The sequence below is a fragment of the Ceratotherium simum genome, chromosome 16, assembly GCF_057802395.1.
Source record: "Ceratotherium simum simum isolate JZ-2026a chromosome 16, ASM5780239v1, whole genome shotgun sequence".
NCBI classification, from domain to species: domain Eukaryota; kingdom Metazoa; phylum Chordata; class Mammalia; order Perissodactyla; family Rhinocerotidae; genus Ceratotherium; species Ceratotherium simum.
In genome coordinates this window covers 6,427,752-6,455,005 of record NC_141915.1, presented here as the reverse complement: position 1 = coordinate 6,455,005, position 27,254 = coordinate 6,427,752, and the positions used below count along the sequence as shown (strand labels likewise).

At 42.2% G+C, this 27,254-nt stretch overlaps 1 protein-coding gene across 1 annotated transcript in view; it reads left to right on the top strand.

Annotated features, from left to right (window-relative positions):
• The first annotated feature begins 5,108 nt into the window (after window positions 1-5,108).
• Window positions 5,109-27,254, top strand: part of MYOCD (myocardin) — a 94,034-nt gene continuing 71,888 nt past the window's right edge. Inside the window, exon 1 of the mRNA XM_004433048.3 lies at window positions 5,109-5,766. Within this exon, the coding sequence (XP_004433105.1) occupies window positions 5,712-5,766 (55 nt within the window). The 5' untranslated portion in view covers window positions 5,109-5,711. The remainder of the gene's footprint in view (window positions 5,767-27,254) is intronic.

The following is a 27,254-nucleotide window of genomic DNA, read 5'->3' as shown; positions in this document are numbered from 1 at the left end:
GCAGCAAGGAAGAAGTTGAAGAAGAGGCAACACACAGACACATGACTTTTTAACACAGTGATCCTGCCCTCTAGTAAATGTTGCCCAACCCAATGGCTTTAAATCAGAATTATCAAATGGTATTCCCTTTTCTTGGGCAGGAGCTAGGATACAGGAGCACAAAGAGAGAGGGAAAGGGTGAGAAGCATTGCTGGCAGGCAGGGAAAGAGGGAGCTGTGGCAGACACTCTCAATTGAAACTACTTTCTTTACGTTTGTTTAACTTAAAGTCTCTGTTTATAAATTAGGCAAAAGGCCTTTTATATTCACTTTCATGAAAGGAAACAGGTTATATTAATAGGGTGGCTCACATGAGTTCCATCTGAGACATCATTACATTACCAGTGTAATAATGACATGGGATTTCTGGTTTGTTGGGAGTTTGGATGCCCTGCCACTCTATTCTTAGCACCTAGAGGTCCAGGATCATATCTGCTGTATCTTTATAATCTCTACAGTGCTAGAACACAGTTCGTGCTTAATAAATATCTCTGGAATTGAAACAAATTGATAGGCTGAGTCTGTATTCCTAAATAGGTAATTCCTTAAGTAGGTAACTTGGTAGTACATATTTCACCCTCCCTCCTGGAGTCTGGATGGAACCCCTTGGAGATCAGAGTACAGATTTCGTAGCAGAGGTCGCGAAGCAGTGCCGAATGAGTCTCACAAAGCTTGCAGACGTTTTATTGGCTCCAGATCTGGATTTACCATTAAGTTAATGAAGCTTAAGCTTCAGGGCTCCCTACTTATACCAGCCTTGTGGGTGCTGGGAGTAGCTGAAAGTTCCAGGGAGTTCCAGGTGGGAAGACCAAGCCAGGATGCAATATTTCAGAAGCATTTTTGCATTACCGTTTCTGGTCAGTTGACTGAAGGATCTTAACGATAAAGAAACTGAATCTTCCACACTCCAGTCAGTTGTGATTTCATTTCTCATTCTAATTCAATAGTCACCCTTGCACTAACCATCATATTTCTAATTTTGCATTTGTTTTTTACAGGATCCACAAATTGCATAAGGCTCAGGTCCCACAACCTGGATCTGCCTTTCATTGACTCACACTGTGTTTTAAAACTTTTTTAAAAATTACTAATAGTTGCTCACATCTTTAAACATCCAATAGTTGAAAATTACAATCTGGATTTGCAGTTTGTTTGAACAACGTGTCTGTATTCCCTCCCAAATGGCTAAGTCAACTAGGTCTAGGTCGTGGCTGCCCCATTTGGACAAGCCGTGTGCTGTCCGGTTTGCTACATACAACCCCCTCCCCACCACATTCTCTCTTATCCTGGTGCTAACATTTGAGTTTGCAAACCTGTCTCTATACTGTATGTCTACTACGGGACTTCCACAGATTCCAAAATGCATTTTCAATGAATGGATGCAAGGGGAACAAATGCTTCCCTGAAGTTGCTTATCAGATATGTGAAAGAAAAAAGATAAAACAGACAAGAGGTGGTACCAGGAACAGGCACTGAGGAGAAGAAGACGCTGAGACCCAAGAAGACAGTGATGACCTTGGGTGGGGCGAGGGGATTGTGCTAAGAAGAGGAGAACTGGCGGTCCTGAGGTCAACACAGGTGAGCTCTTCCTTTGCTCACCACCTCGTGCCCTGTGACCCAGCAGCTGACTTCATGCTGCCCATCAGGAGGTCCATAAAGGGTCAGAGTTCAAGGTGACTGCCCTGAGCTGAGCCCTGGATTCATGCGACAGACACAATCACTCCCACCCTGGCTGAAGGCCGAGGACCACAGTTATGGATGGCAGAATTCTAAAGCGACCCTCACTGAGTTATACCCTTGTATAATCCTCTCCCTTTCAGCATGGGAGGGGCCAGTGAATGTGACAGATGACACTGCCATGATGAGGTTATGTTATATGGCAAAAGTAAAGGGGTTTTGCAGATATAATTAAGTTTCCTAATTAGTACGACTTTGTGTTAATCAAAAGAGAGATTATTCTGGGTGGGTCTGACCTAGTCAGGTGAGCCCTTTAAAAGAGTCTTCCCTGAAAGAGATTCTCCTGCTGGCCTTGAAGAAGCAAGCCATAATGAGTTTTAGAGCTGCCAGGAACTTAATTCTACCAACGACCAGTGAGCTTGGAGGAGGACGCCGAGCCTCTGAAGAGACCGCAGTCCCAGCCAACAACTTGATTGCAGCCTTGTGAGATCTGGAGCAAAGGACCTGCCAAACCATGCCCAGAATCCTGACCCATGGAAACTGTGAGATAATAAATGTGTGTGTTGTTGTCAGCTGCTAAATTTGTGGTAACTTGTTACACAGCCATAGATAATTCATGGCAATGTAAGGGAAAGCCATAACAAAGGAGAAGGATCCAAGATTGCTCAAGAATAGTTGGTGGTGGGGGGAGGGTAAAGAGAGGGACCTACAACACACCAGGAAGAATTGTTCTGGGAACTCCAAATGTATTATTTCATCTAAACTTCCCAAGCCTTCTGGGAAGTAAGTATTTCTAACTCCGTGTTACATGAAGATGATGAATGTCTCAGAGGACTTGAATAACTCACTCCAGGTCACAGGGGTAGCTTAGACTCAAATGAAGAACTTTCTGATGCTGGAAGCTCATGTCTCTCCTCTACATCATATCACAGGCTCACTCTAGGGCTCAGGAGAGAAGGTCCTGGGGTAGAAGGCATGGGAGAAGTGCTGCCGAGGTGGGCAAATCATAGGACAGAGCTTGGTGGATGCCACTGCTACATTAGCCTGATGTTCCCAAAACATAGCAGCCCGGGAGACCTGTTCCCCTTGGGAACATCCTCTCCAAATCCCACCAACACTTCTTTTCACACAAAAAGCCTTGCATAGAGGGAAGAAGGATGAGCTTCTATATGAGCATATTTATATCCATAGATATTCCACTCCTTAGGGGGTATAAATCCCAGAGGGCACATGTCAGCAGCTCCACACTATGATGGGAAAATTGAGGAGGGCTGTGGTTACCAGCATTTCCCAAACTCACTCAAAAAAGAAACTACGCTCCCCTACACACACACACACACACACACACACACACACTCTCAGGCCTGCAGAGGAAAAACAATTTACTCCTGTCCGACTCATCTAGGTCATGCAGACCCTTACATTCAATGTTGGCTCCAGCTGTTTTCATCACAACTTTCACCGAAAAAACAATTCTCTGCCAAGTTGCCATGTATCTCTTCTCAGCTCCACAGCCCTCAGGATAAAAATCTGTTTGGTTCTTTTTTTATTTTTTAATGTTACTCAAAATAGTTTTTTCTCTACTCAGATAATTTAGCAACATTCCTTATCCCACCAATCTCTTCACTCAGAGTACCTCCCTGCTACAGGCATCTCAAAGCTTGTCAGGGTTCCTCCAGGCTCCTGTGTTTCCCCATTCCCAAATCTTCCTCCACTTGACATGTTTTCATTGACGATGAGGAGCCTGGGGCTCAACTGGGGGCAAGAACATGCTGGTAGAAAGGGGGGTCGCTCTTCGTCGCAGGCAGAATAATGCTCCCTCTTCCCACGTTCGCATCTTCATCCCAGAAATCTGTGAATATGTTACATTACACGGCAAAGGGACTGTGGTTGATAATCAGCTGACCATACACTAGGGTTTATCCAGGTGGGCCCAACATAATCACTAGGGTCCTTTAACGTGGAAGAGGAAGGCAGAAGGGGAGAGAGCAGAGCCATATCACACGATAAGAACTTGACCTGTCATTGCTGGCTTGGAAGATGGAGGAAGGGGCCACGAAACAAAAATCATGGGCGCCCTCTAGAAGCCGGAAAGGGCAAGGAAACAACTCTCCCCTAGATCTTCCAGAAAGGAAGGTAGCCCTGATAACACCTTGATGTCAGCCCAGGGAGACCCATTTTGGATTTCTGACCTCCATAACTGCAAGATATTACATTTATGTTGTTTTAAGCTGCTAACCGTGTGGTAATTTGTTACATCAGGGCTAGGAAAGTAATACACTCTGTATGGGAATGTTACATAATCACTGAGACGCTGGTGCACATCTCATCAGCCTGAAAACAGGCCTCTGAGGCCGGGACACTATTCCCTAGAGGACCGGGGGTGGGATTGCTCTGCCTCCTTTCTGACACACGAGGAATTAAACAGTCTATCCCAGAAGACCTTATTTATACAAACAACTGGTCAGATCCAAAGAGTGAACTCAAGGATCAGAGAATTCATGCAGAGGTCAAACTCAGGGTATTAGTAGTTGTCCCATGAGCTATTGTCACATCAGGTCTTCGCCTGTCACCGACTGACCTTTTAAAGGTTCAGAGGTCTCCTGAGACATAAGCAGGCCTGCATATAAGAGATCATACCTGGGGGCCCATGTGTGTACAAGGTCGCAAATAAATTCAACCCAAAGTTATGTACATCTATAGTTTGGTTTCTATTTTCTGTGCGGCTAACTATTAAGCAAGCTTCTTGAGAGCAGGATCTTTGTTTTATTCATCAATGAGCCTAGAACACCTGGCACATTCTAGACGCAGGGTAACTCCGTGTTGGGTTCCAAATGGATTTTCCCGTAAGGAGGGACTCACTAGTAGGAAAAGCCTTTTAGCCTTTCCAAGCTAAGCCCAACCCCAGTTCTGACATCCCCCTGCTCCAGAGACCCTCCCTCCTCGAATCCCACCCTATTCAGAGCCCCAAAGGGCGTTCAACTCATGTATCTTCCCCCGGAGGGACAGCACTGTGTCTCGGCTGAATCTGCAGACGCACTGTCAGGTTTGTCCCATAAAAAGCACACCCTAGAAAAATGAAAGGCGTTTCATTTTCTCCGCGGACGGGTATCCAAGTCTGATACCGGAGCTGCGAGATGTATACTCGTCTCTGCCGGTGCCCGGAGCCCCTCAAGCGGAGAGAATGCGGGGACTCCGGTCCGTGGGAAGCCTGGTGTATGTCCGAGGGGTCCGGCTTATCTGCAAAGCACCGTGCGCAGCGGTCCCGCAGGCGCGCCCGGCCCTGCCCGGGGGTAGGAGATCCCCGCCGCGTCCCGCCTCCCAGGCAGCAGCCCGGCGGCCGGGGAAGCCCCGGCGGCTCCCACCCGCCCGGGCCCGGGCCCGCCGCCCGCAGCGCCGCGCGCCACCTGCGAGCCCCGGCGCTCCGCAGCCGCCCTGTCCTTCCTCCCGGCTCCGTCACTGCCCCTCGCCGGGGCCCGACCCGGCCCTGCCTCCCGCCCCCTGCGCTCCGCGTCCGCTCAGCCCGCTGCAAAGAGTTAAGACCCCGCTCCCCAGACTCCCCTGGCCGCTCCAAGTCCCCGGTCCCCGCTCGCCGCTCCTGATTGGCTGGGCTCCTGTCAGTAGTAAAAAAGTATCAGATAGCAAACTTGGGACCTTCATAAAGGCGTGGTGGTGATACTCCGCAATCGCTGGCAGCCGATGACATCAGCCAAGAACGCCTGGGATGCCGCTGCTCCTGGCCAAACTCAGAGGAGGAGGAGGAGGGTCCTGCTGGCTAAGAGTTAATTAGCCCCGCACAGCGAGGGGGGAGCCGCCAGTTTTCTGGGGACACTGGTTTCGGTCACTGGCTGCCACTGTACTCCTGCCCAGGGGAGCTCCCGGAGAGTTGGATGAATTCTGGGTTGTTAGCTGCGGTCAGCTGGGCTCCCGGGAGCCTGTTCCTGGTGGAAAACAGGGGGCGTCTGGCAAAGGGACCAGCGGCTCGTGAGGCTCAACATGACACTCCTGGGGTCTGAGCACTCTTTGCTGATTAGGAGCAAGTTCAGATCAGGTAGGGCTAAGGCATTTAGCATTCCTTCTTAAACTTTCCTCTTCTGCACTTCTCAACTCTAGACTGGCTTTCCAATAAATGTTTCAAAGCCTGCCGTGGCTACTCTAGCGTTGTTCCCCAAAAGCACATTTTGGAAGTGAAAAATTATTTGACTTGGGGGGGCCTTTAATGTCTTCCGTTTGAAATACTTTGAGTTGCTGAGTGTGGTTTTTGTTTGTGAAAAGGCCAATCTTTTTATTTTAGTTTTTTTCTCTGTAGCTGTGAATAGACATTTTAGAGGGGTACATCCAAAAGGAACAAGTTTGAAAATGAACAAATAAGGGATTTCAAGTTTGAGAACTGCCTGATATCAGTTATAATTGCTGAGAAGATGAACCTGAGGCTGTGTATTAGATACTGGGGTCATTTAAAATGTAGCTAATCCAAACAAATGTATTTCCCAAAAAAGTCACTTGGGGGAAGTAAAAATAGCAAATTTGGAGCACACCAAGTATTTAAAATGACATCACTGTAGGAGAAAAAAAAAAGTCCAGTGCCACAAATATTTTTTCCCAAACCATCTGATATTTATAAATGGAGAATTTTCCCCCAAATATCTGTTTTAGTAGCGCATAGAGAAACTTCTCAAAGGACGCTGAGTGAAGGTGAGTGGAAGGGAGAGATGGGAATTCTCACTGCTCCTTGCCAAGGGTTGGTGTAGGCGCCCAAGGAAGGTAGCAATGTGTGAGTCTCCACATGCAGACAGGGAGACACTTGCCTTCTTAAGTTCTTCCTCAATAGCTCTGTGTACAATATTCGTTTTATAAAAGCAGTAACAAACTGCTCAATAAATGACAGAACTCCTACTTAGCAGATGGATTAGCATTCCACGTGACAGGTGTTAGAAGGATGCTGGCATTGTTTGCTTGGTTTTCCTCAGCCCTTCTAAATGGGACCACTCAGTGTTTCATTTGGGATGGATGTTTCAAAAATGAGACGAGTGGATGCTGGAAAGTAAGGATGGTCTGTGACTCCCTTCGATGCTCCTGGCTTTGAGATGTCTGCGGGATCAATTGGAGATGTTCTTAGGCTCTGTACTGTTGAAACAAGATGAAAACTCGAGAGCTTAGGCGGCCACAAGACTCAGTGCCCTGAAGCTCTGAGGGGGCGAGTCTGCCAGGCACCAGTTTGGCAGTGGATTAAGTCCTTCTTCTCCTTTCCATGGTGAGGTGAGGTGGTTGGTCTGTGAATCTGCTGGAGACATTGCCACTGCTTTGTAATTTGGTCAAAACCGCAAGGCAACACTGCCACCTTTCTGAAGAAGAGAGGATGCGGATCTGTTTTGCAAGAAGCCACGTTCATTTCAAATGCACCCTTGTCAGTTTTGTGTGCGGGGCAGAGGAGGGGCTGGTTTGTCTCTAAAAGGATTTGGTGAGGTACTTGATAGTAGAATTGCAAAACACACTTATCAAATGAATCCTTCCTTCAACTGAAGTGCAGAGGAGAGGGAAGACGATGTTTGCACTGCTCTTAATTCCTGTCTTAGTGAACTGGCAGAGTCCTGGGGTCTCCCAGGTAGACTCTAGAGCTTCTGAGAATTCCAGTCGCCACGTCGTTTTTTGTTTTTTTTTTAAGTTTGGACAAGCTTTTGTGTCACTGGAAGGGTGGCCTCAGGAAAACGATCTCAAAGCAGACACAGGATTGCTTAATCCTCCAGGTCTGATAAACAGGGAAGCTGGGGTCTGGAAATGGACAAAGTGGTTTGGTCACCTGAGATGCAAAGGATTGGTAATCTCCTGAAAGAGAAGAAAAACAAGCAGAATGTAAAACTACGTAAATGTCATGTTAAGTACAGTGATTATTCTTCCTAGATATAATTATAGTATAGCTGCAACAGCACAGAAGTCTGGCTGGCAGCATGCTAACGAGAGGCCGGCCTCTTCCTAAGAGAACTTGGTTTATTTTGTGGCTAACAATGGATAAGGAAGGCTTCTTCTCTGTTTTGATTTCTCTCTCTTACTCCGTTTTTTTTTTCTTCTTTTCTTTCACGAGCTACTAAAACGTAAACTCATACAACTCTTTCCATCTCACTGCTAATGTTTGCTTCGATAGTAGACTTGGTGCTACGTATTTCTTTAAAAATATTTCAAAAAATAAATGAAACTGAATTACTCTCTGATCACAGTGAGACTCCCGGTGTTGTAGGGCTTGTTTAGAGTTGGGCAGATAACTGCCCCGACTCTGAAATTGACATGTATGGCAGCATTCTCCGGCAGGCTTTCTATAAGCTATATTCGAGTCACCTTGTTATTAAGTACAAAATCATGCTACAGGAGCAGTAAACTATGAAAGTTTACATGTATGAACATGTTTAGTGATATAAATTCATCTTATTTGGGAGGCTGCAGGGTTTCATGGCTGAGTGTGTGGGTCCATCGCCAAACTCACTGGGTTGTTAGCAGGGGCCTCTGCTTACTAGCTGTATAACCTTGAACCTTGGATAAACTACACAATTCTGTCTGCCTCCTTTTGCCTCATTTGAATAATGAGGGTGATCATAGGGTTGTTGTGAGGATTAAATGTGATTGTGTAAATAGAGCACTTAGAAAATTGCCTGGCACTTAGTAAGCCCTCAAAAAATGTTGTTCTATTATTAATATTATTAGGCAGCGGGAGCCTGCGTGGGTCACTTGCTTTCTGAGTCCTGGTTACTTAATCTGTAAATGTCAAGGTTGGCCTAGGTGATTTCTCAGACTCTAGTAACATTTTATGGATCTCTGGAAACACGGAAAGATTGGGAACAAGCAAAATTGTGATTGGGCTGTGTGGCAGTTGGGCATAAATGGCAGGCAGTTTACGTAAATGCAGTAATTAGCGTTACTTTTAAACTAACCACATTTTTACCGTTTTTAATCTTCTCACTGTCGTTTGTCAATATCTGTAATCAGTATCACTGTCAACAATTTTCCTCAATATCATGATCCTTCTGTCAACAAAACACGAGGGTTCATATGTATGTGTACACACACGCGTGTGCACGCACATGCACCATGCACAAAGGATCAAAAGGGGAAAGAGAGGTCCATTAATGGATTTTGCTTCTAAAGAACTGTTGTGTTTCTTTTATTTCTTTCTCTTTTTCTCCTCTTCACATTCAAACAGCCCACAAAGGCAGACTCTGGTACCTACCAGGACCTTGCCTCCATCCCTTACAAATTTAGGGTTGTCAAATTTAACAAATAAAAATACAGGATGCCCAGTTATGAACAATGATTAATTTCTTAGCGTACTGCAATATTGGGGACATACTTTTATCTGGAATCCAAATTGAACTAGGCATTCTGTATTCTATCTGGCAACCCTACTTACAATCTGAGCAGTCTTTGATCAACACTCTCTGCTGCCTGTCCGATATCCCATCAAGCTCTCAAGATCTGGGTGCCCAAAGACTCCTCAAAATGCAAATTTTGCACGTTAGTCATGAAAGCAGAAGACTCAGAGTGAGGAGGGGGTGCTGTGAGCATGAACTGTGGGTCCTCTGTGGTAGAGCCGGCATATGGATTTAGGAAGAACATGGGACTTCCCTTCTGGCTTTCTGGGGGGAGAAGGATGGGCTCAGGAGGTGGACTGGTGCTCAGGTGCAGGGGCTCTAGGACTTGAGGCCACAGCTGAAAGAAGCCAAGGAACATGCAAAGCAGGCGTGAGAGAAGCAGTGGCTGAACTCAGCTAAACGTTTGGTAGTGGAACACACCAACACCACATTCTTCTACCCCAAGAACATCCAGGCACAGGCCTCCAGAGTCTGCGATTGCTGTTTGTCCTTCCAGAGAAAGCAAAGGACATCTCAGGACTCTGAAGGTCATCCTCTCTGTGCTTTCTCTGTCCTCCATCCTTCAGATAACCTAAAAGGACTACTGATTTCCACTTTAAGCTAGATCTTTAACATCTCTGGGACTGAATTTTCTCTCCTGTGAATCGGACGAAGAGATTGGTCCTGAAGATTTTTACCATAATGGACACTGTTGAAGAAATTTCCACCATGATCTCAAGAGAAGCCCAGGCTCTGGGCCTACTGTCACCATTAGTTACTTTTATAACCTAGGACAAATCATCTAAACTAGAAGAGCACCTTATTACACATTATGGGAAAGGTATTCTTCTAGGTTAAATTATTTGTCCTAGGCTATAAAAACAAATTTTATATATATGTATATACGAGGTCAATTTAATTGACCTCTTCAGATCTCATTTTTGTCACCTATGAAATAGAGGATTTTGGCTGATTCATCTCTGAAGTTGCTTCCAGCCCTAAGATTTGATATTTTTCCAAGTTAATGGCCCTGAGTATTTTTGTAAAGTTTTGAAGACTGTACGTTTCCTAAAAGCATTACTATGACATTTTGAACTGTTGTATTCTCGGGGGACTGGACGTATAGTAGATGCTTAATAAATACTTTTTGATTGGATGAATCAATAATTCACACTTGCCTTGATAATTAACATAGTATTCTAAGAAAATTATTTCAATTGCTTCATATGCTTAGTCTTCTTTTCAAAATTTCATTGACAACCTTTGGGTGTGAAGCCTACTGGAGCACAAATATCTTAACCATTCCCCAATTCCATCTTGCAATTGAAATGATCAGTAGAATATTTTAAGTTTGAGAAAACTCGTTTCATCAAAATCTTTCAGGAAGTTCTACTAGATGTAGTCAGAATAGGAGGAAGTGGAGGGCTAAGCATCACTCTGGGCTTCTGTACAAACCATTCATCACTGAACTTCTTCCTTCCTTTGCTGACAACCACTAATTCCTTTCTCAGCAATGGCATAAGCTTCCTATTGCTACTGTAGCAAATTACCACAAACTTAGTGGCTTAAAACAGCACAAATTTATTATCTAATAGTTATGGAGATCAGAAGTCTTAAAAGGGCCTCAGTGGGCTAAAATCAAGGTGTTGGCAGGGCTGCGTTCCTTTCGGAGACTTTACAGGAGAATCTGTTTCCTTGTCCTTTCTAGATTCTAGAGGTACCTGCGTCCCTTGGCTTGTGGCCCCTTCCACCGTCAGCAGAGGCAGCAGTGTAGCATCTTCAAATCTCTCTCTGACTTCCACTTGTCTGCTTCTGTCTTCCATATTTAAAGAATCTTGTGATTCCTTTGGTCTCATCCAGGATAATCTCCCTATTTAAGGTCAGCTGATCAGCAACTGAATTCCTTCTACAGCCTTACTTCCCCTATGCGTTGTGTCTTAGTCAGCATGGGCTGCTATAACAACATATCATAAACTGGGTTGCAAAACAACAGAAATTTATTTTCTCACAGTTCTGGAGGCTGGAAGGCCAAGATCAGGGTGCCAGCATGGTTAGGTTCTCTTGAGAGCTCTCCTCCTGGCTTGGCAATGGCTGCCTTCTTGCTGTGTCCTCACATGGTGTAGAGAGAGGGAGAGAGGGAGAGAGAGAGAAGAGAAAGAAAAAGAGAGGAGAGACAGAGAGCTCTCTCCAGCATTTCTTCTCATAAGGACACTAATCTCATCATGAGGGCCCCACCCACATGACCTCATCTAAACCTAATTGTTTCCCAAAGGCCTAATCGCCAAATACCATCACACTGGGGGTTAATCCTTCAATATATGAATTTAGTGGGGAGCATAATTCAGTCCATAGGACCATGAAGGTAACATATTCACAGGTCCCAGGGATTGGGACGTGGACATCTTCGGGGGGCCATTATTCTTCCTGTGACGGCAACTTCCATTATGGCATTCCCAACTTTCACAACTCCACAAGGCCTCTGTCCTGCAGACTTTGTTCTGCAGAATTTTTCCCTTAATATGGGTATCTAGCCATAATCCCAATGATTTCCCCATGATGGTCCACAGAAGACTAATTCCACAGGATGTTAACAATTGTTCAACAGGAAATTGAAAAAAGAGGGAGGCAGAGGATACTAAAAAATTAAATTGGATTTTTTAACTGCAGAATATCTCAAAGACCTTAGTATTTCTAATGTATATTATGAACTTCTAAAAGGCAGTGATTCCCAAACGTGTTTCACATTTATTCACATAGCATCCCATAGGGTAGGTTTAATGGGACAAACTCATTGTGGAAAATTTTGCTGTGAACAGAGAAGCTCATAGTTTCAACAGTGGTTTATTTAATGGGGTTAATCTCTGTATGCAGGTTGCTGGCAAGCCCTCTGCACCCACCCAGGTAAGAACTCGGATGGTTTTCCTTCCTGGCTGCTTACTTCCATGCTGGCTAACCTTTCACTCCTCAAACCTCTGTTATTTATTGGTGTCAGGCACCAGCGCCCCACCCCAGGATACCCATCGTAGGGCTATAATCCCTGTCCTCAAGGAGCTCACAGGCAACCTGAAAAACACTGGAAAATGCTGTATGAGAGTTACCTATTTATTAATTGATTCTTTCAGCAATTATCTCTTCCATGTTTCCGTTATAATGGAGACTGCCAGGAGCTGGGGACACAATTAGGGAGCAGAAAAGACACATTCAGTGTCCTCACATGGAATATTAGAGCTGACCTTCTGACACTGTGTGCATGGTTCCAGCAAACTGTGCCTTCAGAAGTCCACATGAGAACCCAGTTAGCTGGACCTTAAAAGATGAGTGTATTTTACTTCCTAAATGGGGATTAAAAATCTTTTTTAAAAGCCAAAGGAACATTGAGGGTCTGGCTCAGGCCAGCTGCTTGAGACCACTGCTCTGGCCTCAGGTCCAACTGGCCTTCCAGTCAGAAGGCCTTCCTGCACCTCTTAATAACTATACAAGAGCCCCATCCTCCCCCCGCAACCCCGCACCCTCTCGCCTTATTTTTATTCATAGCTCTTATTACTACCAGGCATATAAACATGTTACTTGGTTTTTCGTTTATTTTGTCCGTGAGGGCAGGAATTTTTGTTTGTTTGTTTTCCCTGCTTTATTCTCCAGCACCTAGAACAGTGAGTGGCATAGAGAAGCCACCATTAAATATGTGTTGTAAATGCATTTTATTCTTCCCTCAAAGAATACTCAAAAACAATAAAAGTAAATAATATAAGTTTTTACATATTTTTAGGCATATGAATGTGTGCATTAAAACTAGAACAAAAAGGGGATGAGTGAATAGAAGTGCAAAATTCAGAAATGTAGTTACCTCTGGAATGGGAGAGGCAAGATGAGGAGATAGGGGCGTAGCCCAAGGTCAGAAAAAGGTTATTGGTGGTGTTCTTAAGTTAGGCAGTGGTTAGGCAGTGGTTGCATGCATGTTAAGTATTAAGCAAATTAATTAAACAGTGTTCACTCATGGGTCAATGATGATAGTGTGACAGTGCGACATGGACCAAGGATTAGGTTAATCCAATTTTGTGTACCTGAGGCCCTTTAAAAAAAAAAATTTTTAAGACCAGAAAGAGTAGCATTCATCTTTTATCTGCTCCAGTATATGACAGTCAGTAAGATTTTGTCAAATTGGATTGAACCAAATTGAATGGATCCTAATCTAATTGGATTAAGTTGGAGAATAACAGACATGCATGGCAGAAGCAGAAGTGCTCAACCCCAGGGTTAGAATTTTGCATACTTCAAAAAAGCCAAACCTGAGTAGGAGATGCTAGAGCACCAAGTAGCCTTTCATCTCCTTTATCTCCATCTCATTAGCAAGAAATCACTGGTCATCTAGCAGATGGTGACCAGCTGTCTTGAAGCTCTGCCCAGATCGGGAAGGAGGAGCGAGCAGGTGCATTTCACAGGTAGCGCCTTCTCAGGCTCACTCCTGCTCTCTTGTGAGCAGAGTGAAGGTGGGAGCCCATCACACCTGTTCTCTGATTCCATGACCTTAAATAGCCTTAGGGAATATCCCCATTTCACAGATAAGGTGAAAGTCAACTTAGAAAGTCAACTCAGCTCCCTGGGCCTTTGTTTCCATGCTGATAAAATGATTCCTGCCATTTGTGAGGGAAAGACCTTCGTGGAATTATTGAGGGTTTTACAGAAAGAAGCCTCTATTCCTCATGTGGGAAGGGATTACTTGAACTGGTGGCATGTCAATTGCACGAGAGAAGCGTGGACTAGTTAAAAGGTTTGTTTATTTTGTGTGTGTGAGGAAGACCAGCCCTGAGCTAACGTTCAATGCCAATCCTCCTCTTTTTTGCTGAGGAAGACTGGCCCTGGGCTAACATCTGTGCCCATCTTCCTCTACTTTATATGGGACGCTGCTGCAGTATGGCTTAACAAGCGGTGCATCAGTGCACACCCCGGATCTGAGCTGGCGAACCCCAGGCCGCCACAGCAGAGTGTGCGCACCTAACCACTTGCGCCACCCGGCTGGCCCCCCTAGTTAAAAGGTTTTGATGAACATAAGTAAGATTTAAAAAAAAAAAAAAAACAACCATTAGCCAAATAATAGTTTTGCAGTCTTATGATTTTAGTACTTGGATTTTCAATGTTATTAAGCAGATAGTGTGTGTTTTTTTGTCAGTAATTTGCACTAACTTCTATTCTGATATCATCCAGATCAGCTAGTAAATCAAGCTTTACTTAACTAGATTTGGATCATCATTCTTAGATAAAATACAAAAGTCTCCAAATTTTGTTTTAATAAAATGTATCGTTTATTCCCAGAAATTTAGAGTAAATAAGACTGATTCCTGACTTTTATTTTTATGGAGCACAGCAAAGTGCCCTCCGGAGCCACTGCAGGAAGAACAATTTCTTTCTTTTCTCCTATTAGTTGAGGGAAGATGAATTCTCCCATGTCCCTATAGACACTCTTGGAGTACTTCTCTCACATTTCAATCACTCCAGTTGACACTTGCTGTATTCAGCCACCTTAGATCATTAGAGAAGCAGTAGGAACAGTGCATTAAGCCACTGTAGTGTTGTCAAATGTATTTGTTGGGTTCCCTCATGTATAGGCACTTAGCCATCACTTGGTATGTGTAGCAACGATGAGCGACTATACAACCTCTCAAATACTCCGTATGTCTTGCCTAGCACCTCTTATCTGGCACCCAGGTTTGAACTACCACCCCTCAATCTGCATCTCTTTTTCCTCAGCCTCTTAAGTCATACAAAGTCATCAGTTCTTTCTCATAAAATATAGTTAAATAGCCTTAGGGAATATCCCCATTTCACAGATAAGGTGAAATGAGAGGAAAATACCCTGTGAACTGTTCTGCCTTTCCTGTTTCCAGAAACACTCTCCCTTCAGGAAGTCATTCAACTTTGTTCTCCTCACGACTGGTTGGGCTGGTTTCTCAGTCTGAGGTAAAGTTTTTGATACTTTTGATACCCGGAACTTTTTGATACTCAAGCTCTGGGTAGGGCAATAAGGCTCCAAAACAGGCTAAATCCAGAAAATACTTTTCAACATTAATTGAACAGTAATCTCCTCCATACTTGAAGTGTCTTTGCTATTTTGTGTTCCCTTCCTGTCCTTGTTCAGATGTGTAAAGAATTTTACAAAGTTATAGTCAGAACATATGTGTAAGTTATATTTGGACTTTTTATCAGTCAGCATAATATCATAAGTAGTTTTTCAAGCTGCTACATAGCAGCATAATTCTAGCTTTAACGACTGTCTCATATTCCACCAAGTGAGTATATAATAATTTACTAAACCTTCCCTACTTTTATTGGAAAATTAAGCCAGTTATAATTTTTATATTATTTAACACTACTATGAAAATCTTTATGCACATAACCTTTTTCTTCCTCTGGGTTGTTTTATAGGATACTCGTTGTTTAGAGTAAATATCCAAGTGTGGGAATAATGAATATGAATCTTTGTGATCCACTATCTTAGCTGGTATTTTTGAAGCACTTAACAATGTACTAGGCTTAACCCTAGTCCTATTTTCACATGGCAATGAACGCTTGGCCCTATAATAGAACTAACTCAGAGTCATCTTGGGTACTTATCGATTGGTGACTGATATTCACTGAGCTTTTCACACCTTTTCAGTCAAGAATAAAAAGGAAAAGGAGCCACAATTACCTGATACCTTTGGAAACTTCTATGTGACCTGCTATTTGAGAACCATCTGTTACCATATATGACTGGTGCTTCATGAAAGGAGAAGAGAAGAGGACTGGGAGTTACTGGGAACCTATTATCTGTGACACTTTTATTATCTCATTTAATTCTTACCAAAATGCTATGAGACAGATGTGATTATCCTCATTTTATAGATGAAGAAGTTGAGGCTTAAAGATGTTAAACGACTTGGTCAGAGTAACATAACCAATAAATGGCAGACGCCAGATCTGATCCCATTTGTTCCACTGTGCCATGATGACCATCTCTATTACAACCTAAACCTCCCTACCCCCAGCCCCTACCCCCACCACACAGACACACACCTGGACCAACGGATGTAATATACCTCATTCCGGACTAGAAATCCAGGCATATACCCAATTGCCATTATTGTCCTTGATTTCCTAAATAGTGATTTATTCAGCTACTTGTTTCTAGTACTAATTAGCCTATAAATTATATATGCCATCTCCCTCAAATCCCAGGACTTTTACTGAAACTTGGCTATTTAAATCTCAGTTTATTTGAGGAAAAAAATTCAAGATATTTTTGAAAACTAATAACAATAAGAATAGATTTGTCCTAAGACACTAAGCATAGCTAAAAAAGAAGTATCTAGTAACAGAGTAGAACTGTGGTTACAGAGGCGGGAGGATGGGGAAAATAGGGAGAGGTTGGTAAAGTGTGCAAACTTTCAGTTATAAGATGATCTGAGGATCTAATGTATAATGTGGAGACTATAGGTGATAACACTGTGTTGTGTAATCGAAACTTGTTAAGAGAGTAGAACTTAAATGTTCCCACAAAAAAAAAAAAACGATAAATACGTGAGGTGATGGGTGTGTTAATTAACTCAACGGGGGAATCCTTTCACAATGTATACACGTATCAAATCATCACGTTGTACACTTTAAATATATTATAAGTTTATTTGTCAATTATACCTCAATAAAGCTGAAAAAAATAAAAGAAATATCTAGTAATTAGTATTAAGAGTAAAACAGACAAATATTATCAGTGGATCAGAATTGTGTATGTGTGTGTATACATGCACATATACATTTATGTGCATATGTATGACTTTAATCTCTAGTTAATTATTAGTTATTAATCTCTATTAATAATGGTGGCTGTTCAAATCAGCAATAAAATATGTGATTAAAGTTTGTTGGGAAAATCAATTATCCATTTGGAAATAAATGATTTCAGCTATTTCATAGTATATTTTAAAATAAATTTCATATGGATTAAAGAGCTAAGGAAATCTTTAAAATATTAGAAGAAAACAGAGGAGAGCAATTTTATAATCTTGGAGTGGGACGAACCTTTCCAAGCATGTCGCCAAGGTCCGAGTAGAAAAAAATTGACATATTTGGCCACTTAAAAAGTTTAAAATGCTACGTGGAAAAAAAAGTGACCAAAAGAAATTTAAAAGTCAACCAGTAGATTGAAAGAAAATACTTGAAATGTGTATGCCAGACAAAGTTATTAAAAGGACTTCTAGAAATAAGACTAAAAGCACATAAACTAATAGAAAGATAATTCAAGGGGGAAAAATAGTCAATAAGTACATGCAATAAACTCACTAACATTCAAGAAAATGAAAATTGAATGAGCAAGATACCATTTTTTTCAAACATCAGATTAGCAAAAATTTAAAATATTGATAGCATTAAGTATTGGACAAGTATGCAGAAATAGGCATGTATATCCTGTTGATGAGCATATCTGTAAAGCCTTAAGGGATGCAATTTGACAGTCTCTATTGAATTTTAAATGAGCCTCACCATCAACCAAGAAACTTCAGGGCATCTAATCTAAAGAAGTACTTGTATGTACAAGGATTTTCATTGCATCATACTTTATAATGCAAAAAAGAGATGGAAACAACATAGACATCCATCAATGGGGCATAGTTAATTAAATTATGGTACACTCATACTATGAAATACAATAAAATACAATGCAAAGCAAAATAGAAATGATAAATTTCTATATAAACTGACATGGAAAGATCTCCAAGACATATAATTAATTTTTTAAAAAAGCAGATTATGAAACAATCAGGAAATATATTTGCATTTATGTTTTAAAAAAATTACTTAGACGTAAATACACAGAAAAAAACCTTCAAGAATATAAGTCAAACTGTTCACAGTAACACCCAAGGGTGGGAGGAGGGCGTGACCTTGTCTTCTCTTTACCATTTGAATCTTTTAAAGTCGGAATGTTTTGGTATCTATGTAATTTTAAAATACGTCTAAAGTAAAAGGAGAAGTTGACAACATCATATTGGTAGGAGAAAATAACACGTTTCTATAAATCTAATCAAGCAGACAAAAATTCCAACGAGGATTTATAGGATATGAATACTAAAGATCAATTATCTATTTTAAACATATTACATGACATAAAATATTAGAAGACAATTTTCAATTTAGCGCCCTCCCCAAACACACACACACAGAGAAATGTCAATAAATTCTAAATATCAGGCTCATTTCTTGACCATAAGACAGTAAAAAAAGGAAAATACTTTTAAAGTGAAATATTTTAAATTCAAAGTTAAGGATCAAAACACACCACAAACATACCAAAAGTGTAATGCACAGAAAAAAGCATGGAAAGACCCATACCCAAAGGGATTATCTCTGGGTGTGAGACTATGAGTAATTTTTAATTTTTCTTATATTCCTGTATTCTTTATTTTGATTATCTATTCAGTGTCTCTTATATCTTCTATAATAAACAAGAAAAACTTTGGTAATAAATTAGTTAGCAGTGAACGTTGTTTGCTAATTTATTTTTAAGTCATGGTGCAATGGGGGATAAAGATACCTTATCTGAGGGACAACTAAATCGGGAGTTGGCTGAACACCTGGGAGGTGTTATTTAAGTTGTTATTAAATTTCTGCCGATCCTAGAGCATGCTCACATTCAAACTACAACCGAGTGAACTTGCTTCTCAGCTGAGACTGAAAACCTGCAACCCCTAATATTAATTTATGTGGGAAAATTTGACCGTGTACGTTGTGGCATAGGCCCTGCAGTCTCGCTGACCTGGCTTCAAATCCTGGCTCCAGCCTTCCTGGCTGTATGAACTCCAGTGTGTCCTTCAAGCTCTCGAACCTCCACTTCTCCATTTGTAAATGTGGGAACAAAAATGCCTCCCCCATGGAAATCCTGTGGGGCTTTAGTGCATATAAAAAGTGTTTGACATAGTACAGGAATGTGCGTATGAACTCTATAAATGGTAGCAATTTTATTCAGAGATTAATATTAATTATTATATTAATATGCTCTAGTATGTTGATTTACAATATTTTAAATAATTTAAATGATATTATAAAATATCATATTGTTTCTAAATTAACGACAACCAGCCTCTCGTGATTCTCTCTTAAGATTTGCTGTTAGCTATTCTCATTTCTTTTTACCCTAGGTTGTGTTTAAGAGTGATACAGATGATTATTATCATTATAGAATTTACACTGTATTCTATAAAGTGATTTATACACATATTATCGCTTTTTCTCTCCTTTGCAAAAAATTTTGCCAGGAAGGCATTATTACCATTTTCATTCTCCAGAGAGGGGTGGTGGTCGTCCAGCTCAGGTCTTTATGTGTTTCCAAAGAAAACCTAGGCCTTGTCTGGGACCCTTGTGAGGTTTCCAGAGGCTGTAAGGATCAGCAAAGGCTCATGGCTGCTTTGCAGGCTCCTCTGAGAGCGCAGATCCCACACCCTTATAATTGAAAATGTTACCCAACCAAGTGGGCTCACGTCCTGATGAGTTAAATAAGACTCCACACCAGTGGAAGTTGTCTAACAAAGTAAAGTGTATTTGCAGCAGATAGGAGGCCATGAGGAATCATTTCCAAAGTCATGGCGTCCCAAGCAAAGGGAAGCAGGAACTTGTATTTTGGTTGCAGAATGAATATTCAAAAGGTAGAGGCAGCTGTTCACTTGTGCAGGCTCAGTTGGATAACACACTTCCACATACTGAAGCCTAAGCTCCTCCTGGAGAGATCTTTGCACTAAAAATGAGGCAAAGGTCATGGGCGTAGCTCTGGTGGTGAGGCTTGGTCAGTTTCAGGATGGCTGGTGGTTACATCTCCTTAACACACAAAAGGAAAAGAAACAACTTGGAAAAACAGTTAATTGCTTCCAAACCCACCTTTGAGTTTCTTGAGGCACTTAGTCCCTGACAAAAATAATGTTCTGTCTAAAGCTGAAACCCAGGGGAAGAGCTCTCTCCAGAGGGAACAAAGTTTGGGGCTCAGACAGCCCGTGGAGCAGTCTGCTAGATTGTGACACCTTATGTTTTTATAGCGCATTAAACTCTCCCCAGGTCACATCAGTTAATATGCTTTTATTTTTAAATTTTAAAATTTTATTTATTTATTTTTTCCCCCAAAGCCCCAGTAGATAGTTGTATGTCATAGTTGCACATCCTTCTAGTTGCTGTATGTGGGACGCGGCCTCAGCATGGCCGGAGAAGCGGTGAGTCGGTGCGCGCCCGGGATCTGAACCCGGGCCACCAGCAGTGGAACGCGCGCATTTAACCGCTAAGCCACGAGGCCAGCCCGGCCCAATATGCTTTTATTTTTATACCAACTCTGTGAGATTGCAAAGCTGGCCATACAGATGAGGAGACTGAGGGTCAGGGACATTAAGAAATTTGCCCAAGGTCATCCAGTAGATTTAGAACCGGAATTCTGGTTTCTGGGCTCCCAGAACCAGGTTCACTATGTGACCCCCCCCAGGAATGTGCAGCCAGAGAAACACAAATGGTGCTGAGATAGGCAGATGCCTGGCTCTGAAACCAGTGGCTCCCGCAACAAAATGGTGCCTCTGCTTAAAGCTTTCTTAGCACATGGCAGCCATCTACACTGGCTTCAAGATTGAAAGAACTAGATTAGAAGGAGAGGTAAAAATCCAGCAAGTCGAGCACAGTTTCGGCTGGGAGAGGAGAACAGGATGAGACATAGAGATTGCAAAGGAACCTTTGGCTTAGTAGAATGCCAGCCTTTGAAGAGGTTCTGGTCTTAACATACAGATTAGAACCCAATGCCATGGAATATCCCAGAGACAGAGAATGTTCTAAATGTTATGTCTGGTTGCTTCACAACCTGTGTCTAACAGTGGGGACAAGACTGTTTTCTATCATTTAAAAAAATTTAATACACCTACATTTACTATTTTCCCAAACTGTCAAGGTAGGGTACAAGTATACTAACGAAAGACAAGTATACATGTATACTTATACATGTATATATGTGTGTGTGTGTATATATATATATATATATATATATATATATATATGTAGTCATGTGCCACATAGCTACATTCCAGTCAACAATGGATAGCATGCACAACAGTAGTCTCATGAGTTTAGTACCATACAGCTTAGGTGTGTAGTAGGCTATCTCATCTAGGTTTGTGTAAGTGCACCCTATGATGTTCACACAAGGACCAAATCAGCTAATGATGCATTTCTCAGAACATGTCCCTGTTGTTAAGCTATGCATGATTGTATATATATACTCACACTATTATATATATACATATATGTCTTTATTAGTACTCACAATAATATATATACTATATACTAATAGATATACTGATATATATAGAGACATATATATTGTATATACTCACCCTAATATATATATCACTATAATAGTGAGTGTATAATGTATAATATATGCACATAAATGTTGATTGTGTATGTATGTATATACTATATATCATATGAGAGGCAAAGATTTATGTTCCTTGTAGTGTTATATATGCTACAGAAAAACTGAAGGAAAAACTTGAAATGTTCAACAAAGAATGTTTGGATACATTGAAGTGGGATATGACATACATGTTACATCTGGTATTTTCAAAGAATATTTAATGAGATAGAAAGAAGGAGGTTTCAATATTGCTTATATAATACTATCCCAGTTGTTGAGAAATTGTAGAGGAGATATTTTTCATATCCATGTACGTATATGTGAGTTGGAAGAAAGAAGGCAAAGTATTAGCAGGCATTGCTTATTACAGACTTGAATTACCATTAATTTCACTTTCCATCTTGAAACTTTTGTACATTTTCCAAATTTTCTATAATGAACATGCATTTGTTTTACCATCAGAAAAGGCAATATATGCTTTAAATGCTGGCATTTAGAGCACACCACAGTCTTCAAAAGAACTTACGGCTATGTTCAAGAACTACAGTAACATGGAATGAACATTTTCCTCTTCATTTAGAGGGAATTCCTTTTCCCTCCCCTCATAAAACACACCCTCTTTCCAAGTCCTAACTCCCCTTTATTACCAATTCTCATCCAGTTATTCACTGGGTGCCTACGTAAACCTCATTAATGTTTATGCAGTAATTTATCACTGCTAACAGAGTCTTAGTTTGATCACCTCAGTTACTCTATTAAGTGGGTATAATATCTTCCTTATAGGGATGGGAAGCCGAGGTTCAGAGCTGGTTAATGACCTCCTCAAATTCACACACACACAAAAATGGCAGAGCAGAACTGGAATCTGGATGTCCTGGCACCAGATCTCGTGACCTCCCTCAGTGAGCGAGTGGACACAAGGAAGCATAAATTAGAGTCCCTTTTCTCAGGGACCTCCCCCAGCAATAGCTTTCAAGGAAAGCAGGTCAAACGGCAGGTTCTTTTCCCCCACAGGCCCCTCCTGCCGTCCTGGGGCGTGTGCACGCTGTCTGCTTAATTCACTCATGGCCCTACGCCATGGAATACATAAACAAGTGGGGAAAGCCTCTGAGAGGAATCTTGATGCCCAAATGAAGCAATTTGTCTTCTGGAATTATTGTTTGAAATTGTTTATGTCAGTTGCTGAGTTTCTGTACTTCAGGGACCTGTTTGTGATGGAAGAAAAAATTCCCTGCAGCTGAACAGCTATCCTGGCTGGGCCGTTCTGCTGCTTGCCTGCCCTCCTGACACAGGGAGGCGTGTGGGGAGATTCACTACCCAATGGAGCACCCTAAGAATTATCTGATGCTTGTTATTTGCTGGGCACGGCTCTAAGCATGTAACGTGCTAACTAATTGAATCCCCACAACAATCCTATAGGGAGGTGCTGTTGTCCCTCGCCCTCCCCCCAAATTTGTAGATGAAGGAACTGAAGCCACCAGCCCTTAAGGAAATTTCATAAGATTCCACAACTAGTAAATGGAAAAGATGGAACTTGAATTCACGCGTCTCCGGCTCCAGAGCCCATGTTTTCAGCTACGACCCTGTACTGCTTCTCACAGGCACCTAAATTAGTCAGAGCTGGTTGAGCCATCTGACTGTATCATCCTGTCCTCCCAGAGAGCATGCAAATTGTGAATTCTGCCCCCTTAGTGACATCGTAAGCCCCAAGGCATTTCCACTTGAGGCTCACGTTCTTCATCTCTCCAGTATCTTGAGATGTTATAACATGAAAGCCTTCAGCTCACAAACCTGGCAGCTCTGTGAGTGAGAGAGAATTCCTTTTGAGGCATGAATTAGTCTTCTTCAAATGTTTTGACAAACTGAGAGTGTGGTGCTTAGGGAAAGAATATCTTCGCAGTGTTTGTGTGAACAGACATCTTTCTAAAACAACTTTGGACCATGCATGAGGCTTGACCATTGAAATAACTGCGTGGTAATTCTGAGTTCAGGCTCTTTGGATTTGAATATTCTCCTGGTTTTTACCCTCCAAATGCCCAATGCTAGAAGCTGGCCTGAATGAATGTCTCTCAATCTCCTTAAAGGAAGCAGAGTCAGATATCTCTTAGGATTAAAAAAGAACAATGTGTGCCTGGTCCCAGTTCCTTCTGTGCATGCCTGCTCATTTGTGGGGGCAACTAAGGCCGGTCCAGCACACCCCAGGCTCACCATCTCCCGTCAGACCACAAAGGACAACATCAGTGATCTGATCATCGTTTTCACCTCCTCTTCTCTGGCTGCTCCCAGCAATAGATGGGTAGACAGTTAGGCCTGTCTTTCTTGGTCACTGGTACCACTTGACCATGCATCAGCATGCAGGCCAGTGTTTGGCCAGGGAACAGTTATTATTGGTACCTGGACTCAGAAGGCGAGGAGCAGAGTGTGCTCAGGCAACAGGACTACAAGCAAAAATAATTCCTGGCTCTCAGCCTTGTTTAGGAAACATGGCCAGGACTGGGGCAGGAACAGCATAGACAACCTGACCTATCAGGCCATGTGCTTCCAGCTTTACATCAGTGGCAGCCCTGTTTCCTCTTTACCAGGGGGTTTGATGCCTGCATATCCCAAGAAAAAACATGTCAGACCCACAGGTGACTCAGGCTGCTTATGTGAAGAGTGGCTTTGTCCCAGAGTCAGATAATGGTAGAGGGAAGAATTTTGTGGGTGGGCCACCAGTTGGGCAGGAAGAGGAGAGTTATATCTATAATATGTGTCCCACCATATCAGCTTTCAGCTCTGTAAGGGCCCTGCAACCTCCAACGGTGGTCCTGCTTGTTACTTTCCGGGAAATCATCCACTGGTCAACAGCTTTCCAATGGCCTGTCCCTGACAGTGTCCTTGAAGGTAATAATGTCAAAGTGAGGGGTCGTACGTGAAAGTCAATCCAGCTAAACCTGGGGTAGGATTCAACAAAAAGGGGAAGGCCAAGGACTAAATTATGGACAGGGACTACTGCTCTTTCTGAGGGAAGAGCCTTCAGCTGGCTGATGCTCTGTTGTGTCCAGGGCTTGTGGTCTTTACCTGGCACTGTGTAGAGAGGACACAACATAAACAGCCATCCAAGATGCTTTCTGTGACATACTTAACTTGGGGTGCTGGGTCTGCCAATGTCATGCACTGACATTGTATGTACGTTTTGGTCTCCTTTACAAACTCTAGGTCCACACACCTAAGAGTTTTGACTGGTAGAACAGGATTTAAAAATAGATCTCAAAGCTTTGCTTGGTTGTGCTGATAGCTTTCTACCACTGCTGGATGCCCCTCTTCAACACTAATCAGTAGAGAGCCTCTTTCTTTGCAAACAATAGAGAATCAAATAATAGAAATCTTGAACAGGCTTAAGCAAAAAAGGGCACTTATCAACAGACTGAGGTGTCCCTTGGAAGTCAGAGAGAAGAATGTGGTTAGGACCTGGAGGGAAATAAGCTGGAATTGGGGATTTGAACACCTTCAAGCCTTCTGCCTGGCTCTCATCCATGCTCCATTCTTCTCCTCTCCATCAAGCAGATTTACTGTTTTCCTAGTTCACGTGGTTGGAAATGACCACTCCCAACAACTACTGACTTTGTTCTCTCCCAATCCCATTTCCAAAATTCTTAGGGAAAAGCCCGGTCTGGATGGGTGTATGCCCATCCATGGGGAAAAACTGCAACCGGGGAGAGAGGCCATCCAGTGGGAACATCTTAGCTACACAGAAACAATGTCCATGGCAGATAAAAAAGACATTTCCTCGTAAGCCCAGTGGAAAACCCTTCAGAAGAGAACAGAAGGCAGGTATCATTTGCTTCTCATTTTTTCTTTTATTCCTCACTCTGTTCTATCTTTATTGTCAGTATCTCCCTCTCATCAGGGCTGCCAAGTCTTTCTGAAATGAAAATTAGTCCTACACGTGAGTGTGCGCACAAGCACACACACACACGCATGAGCTGTTGTTGAGTGGAACTGGAAGGAAGCAAATTCAGTGTTGTGGACTTTACAACTCCATTTTTTTTATTTGTTTAAGTTTCCTGGGAGAAAAGACTAGAAAAACCTTCTCTAATTCCCAAACTACATGCAGCTCCCCTTTCATGACATTCCCACAATTGTAATTGTTTGTTTAACGTCTTTCGCCCTCCCTGGACTGTAAAATTTACATAGGCAGAGCCCGTGACAGCTTTATTTGCTGCTGGATCTTTAGTGTCTGAAACAGTGTCTGGACATATAATAGGAAATCAATAAATACTGAATGAATGAAATGAATGGATGAATGATATGAGTGTGTTCACCTCACTGCCAAGTTCCCACATGAAAGCATTGTCTCAGAGGCTCCAGGCAGCCCTACGGATAATCATAGTAACAATGCTTTAGTTTTTTGGTGGGTTTTTTTCTTTTTTGCAAAAGTCTGATGAAAGAAATTGTCATGTAAATTTGATTCACCTGTCTCTGACTCTCTCTCTCTCTCCCTCTCTCTCTCTTTCCATCTTTCCTTAATTTAATATCAAGACATAGTAATTCTTCTTTTCCACTTGTTTCTCAAATCTTCCCTCTCCCCTCCATTCCCACTATGTCCAAGTGGCCTTTCTTGCCTTACCCATGGATCATGATAAGAGTCTTCAAACCAGCCGTCTCCCCAATTCATGTTAGCATGTGATTAGTCATCCTAAAATCTCAATGTTACCATTTAACTCGGCTGCTCAAAAAATGCAGTAGTACCCTCTTTCTACAGAATGAAGTCTGAACACCTCAGCTTAGCATTCAAGGCCCTCTGTTCATGAATCCCTACCTCCTTTTCCATATTATCTCTTTACCACTCCACGATAGGATCCCTTTCCTTGAACAAGGCAATATTCTGGGGGATACTACATATTTTGTGGGGCCCAGTGCAAAATGACAACGTGGGGCCCTTTGTTTAAAAAAGATTAAAATTTCACATCGTGACAGCACAACATTAAACTAAGCACATTGCCCTCCGACCATGGGACTCTTGACAGCGCGGGTCATATGCTCATGAGGCCGGCCCTGGCTGGGACATGCCATGTTTATTCCACATTCAAGTTTTTATGCATGTTCTTCCCTTGGTCAAGAATGCCTTTTACCAACCATCTCACCCATATGATTCCAGTAGGAAATGTAAAGGTCTAGTTCTTCTATCCTGGGTAGCCTTCTATGAATATGTATTCTTTAATCACATGTTGCTTAACACTTTATCTAACTCAAGTGTATGTGTCTTCTCTTCCCCACTGGATTGTTCATGCCTTAAATTACTTTGTATCATCCTCAGTGTGTAGAGATGCCTCAGCAAATAGCAAGAAATTTTTAAATACTTTTTGAGAGGCTCACTTGGTAAATAAATGCATGATCACCAGATTGACCTGGTGATCCTAAAGATTTCTGTGGCATTCATAAAAGTAATAGCTCTTCTAGTTCATATTTCCCTCTAGAGGGTCACTTTAGGACCCCGCATTTGACATCTGACTTCTTAAAACCCTTGGTGGGGTCCTGCTTTGCAATCTTGCAGCCCTTTCCCGCACTTTGAACATAATACTAAGAACAGTAAATATTGTAATCTCATGGGGAAAACTCCAGAGATTAAGAAAAATCTTAGAGGCTTGAATTTGGAGACACACAAAGACAGACCCCGGTCAAAAATGAAGCCAAGTGTCATGAAATGTTAGGACTCCAAGGAGCCTCCAGGATCATCAGCTCATCTTTCTTGGTTTATGAAGGAGGAAACTGAAGCCTGGAAAGGTGAAGCGTCTTGACCAAGGTCAC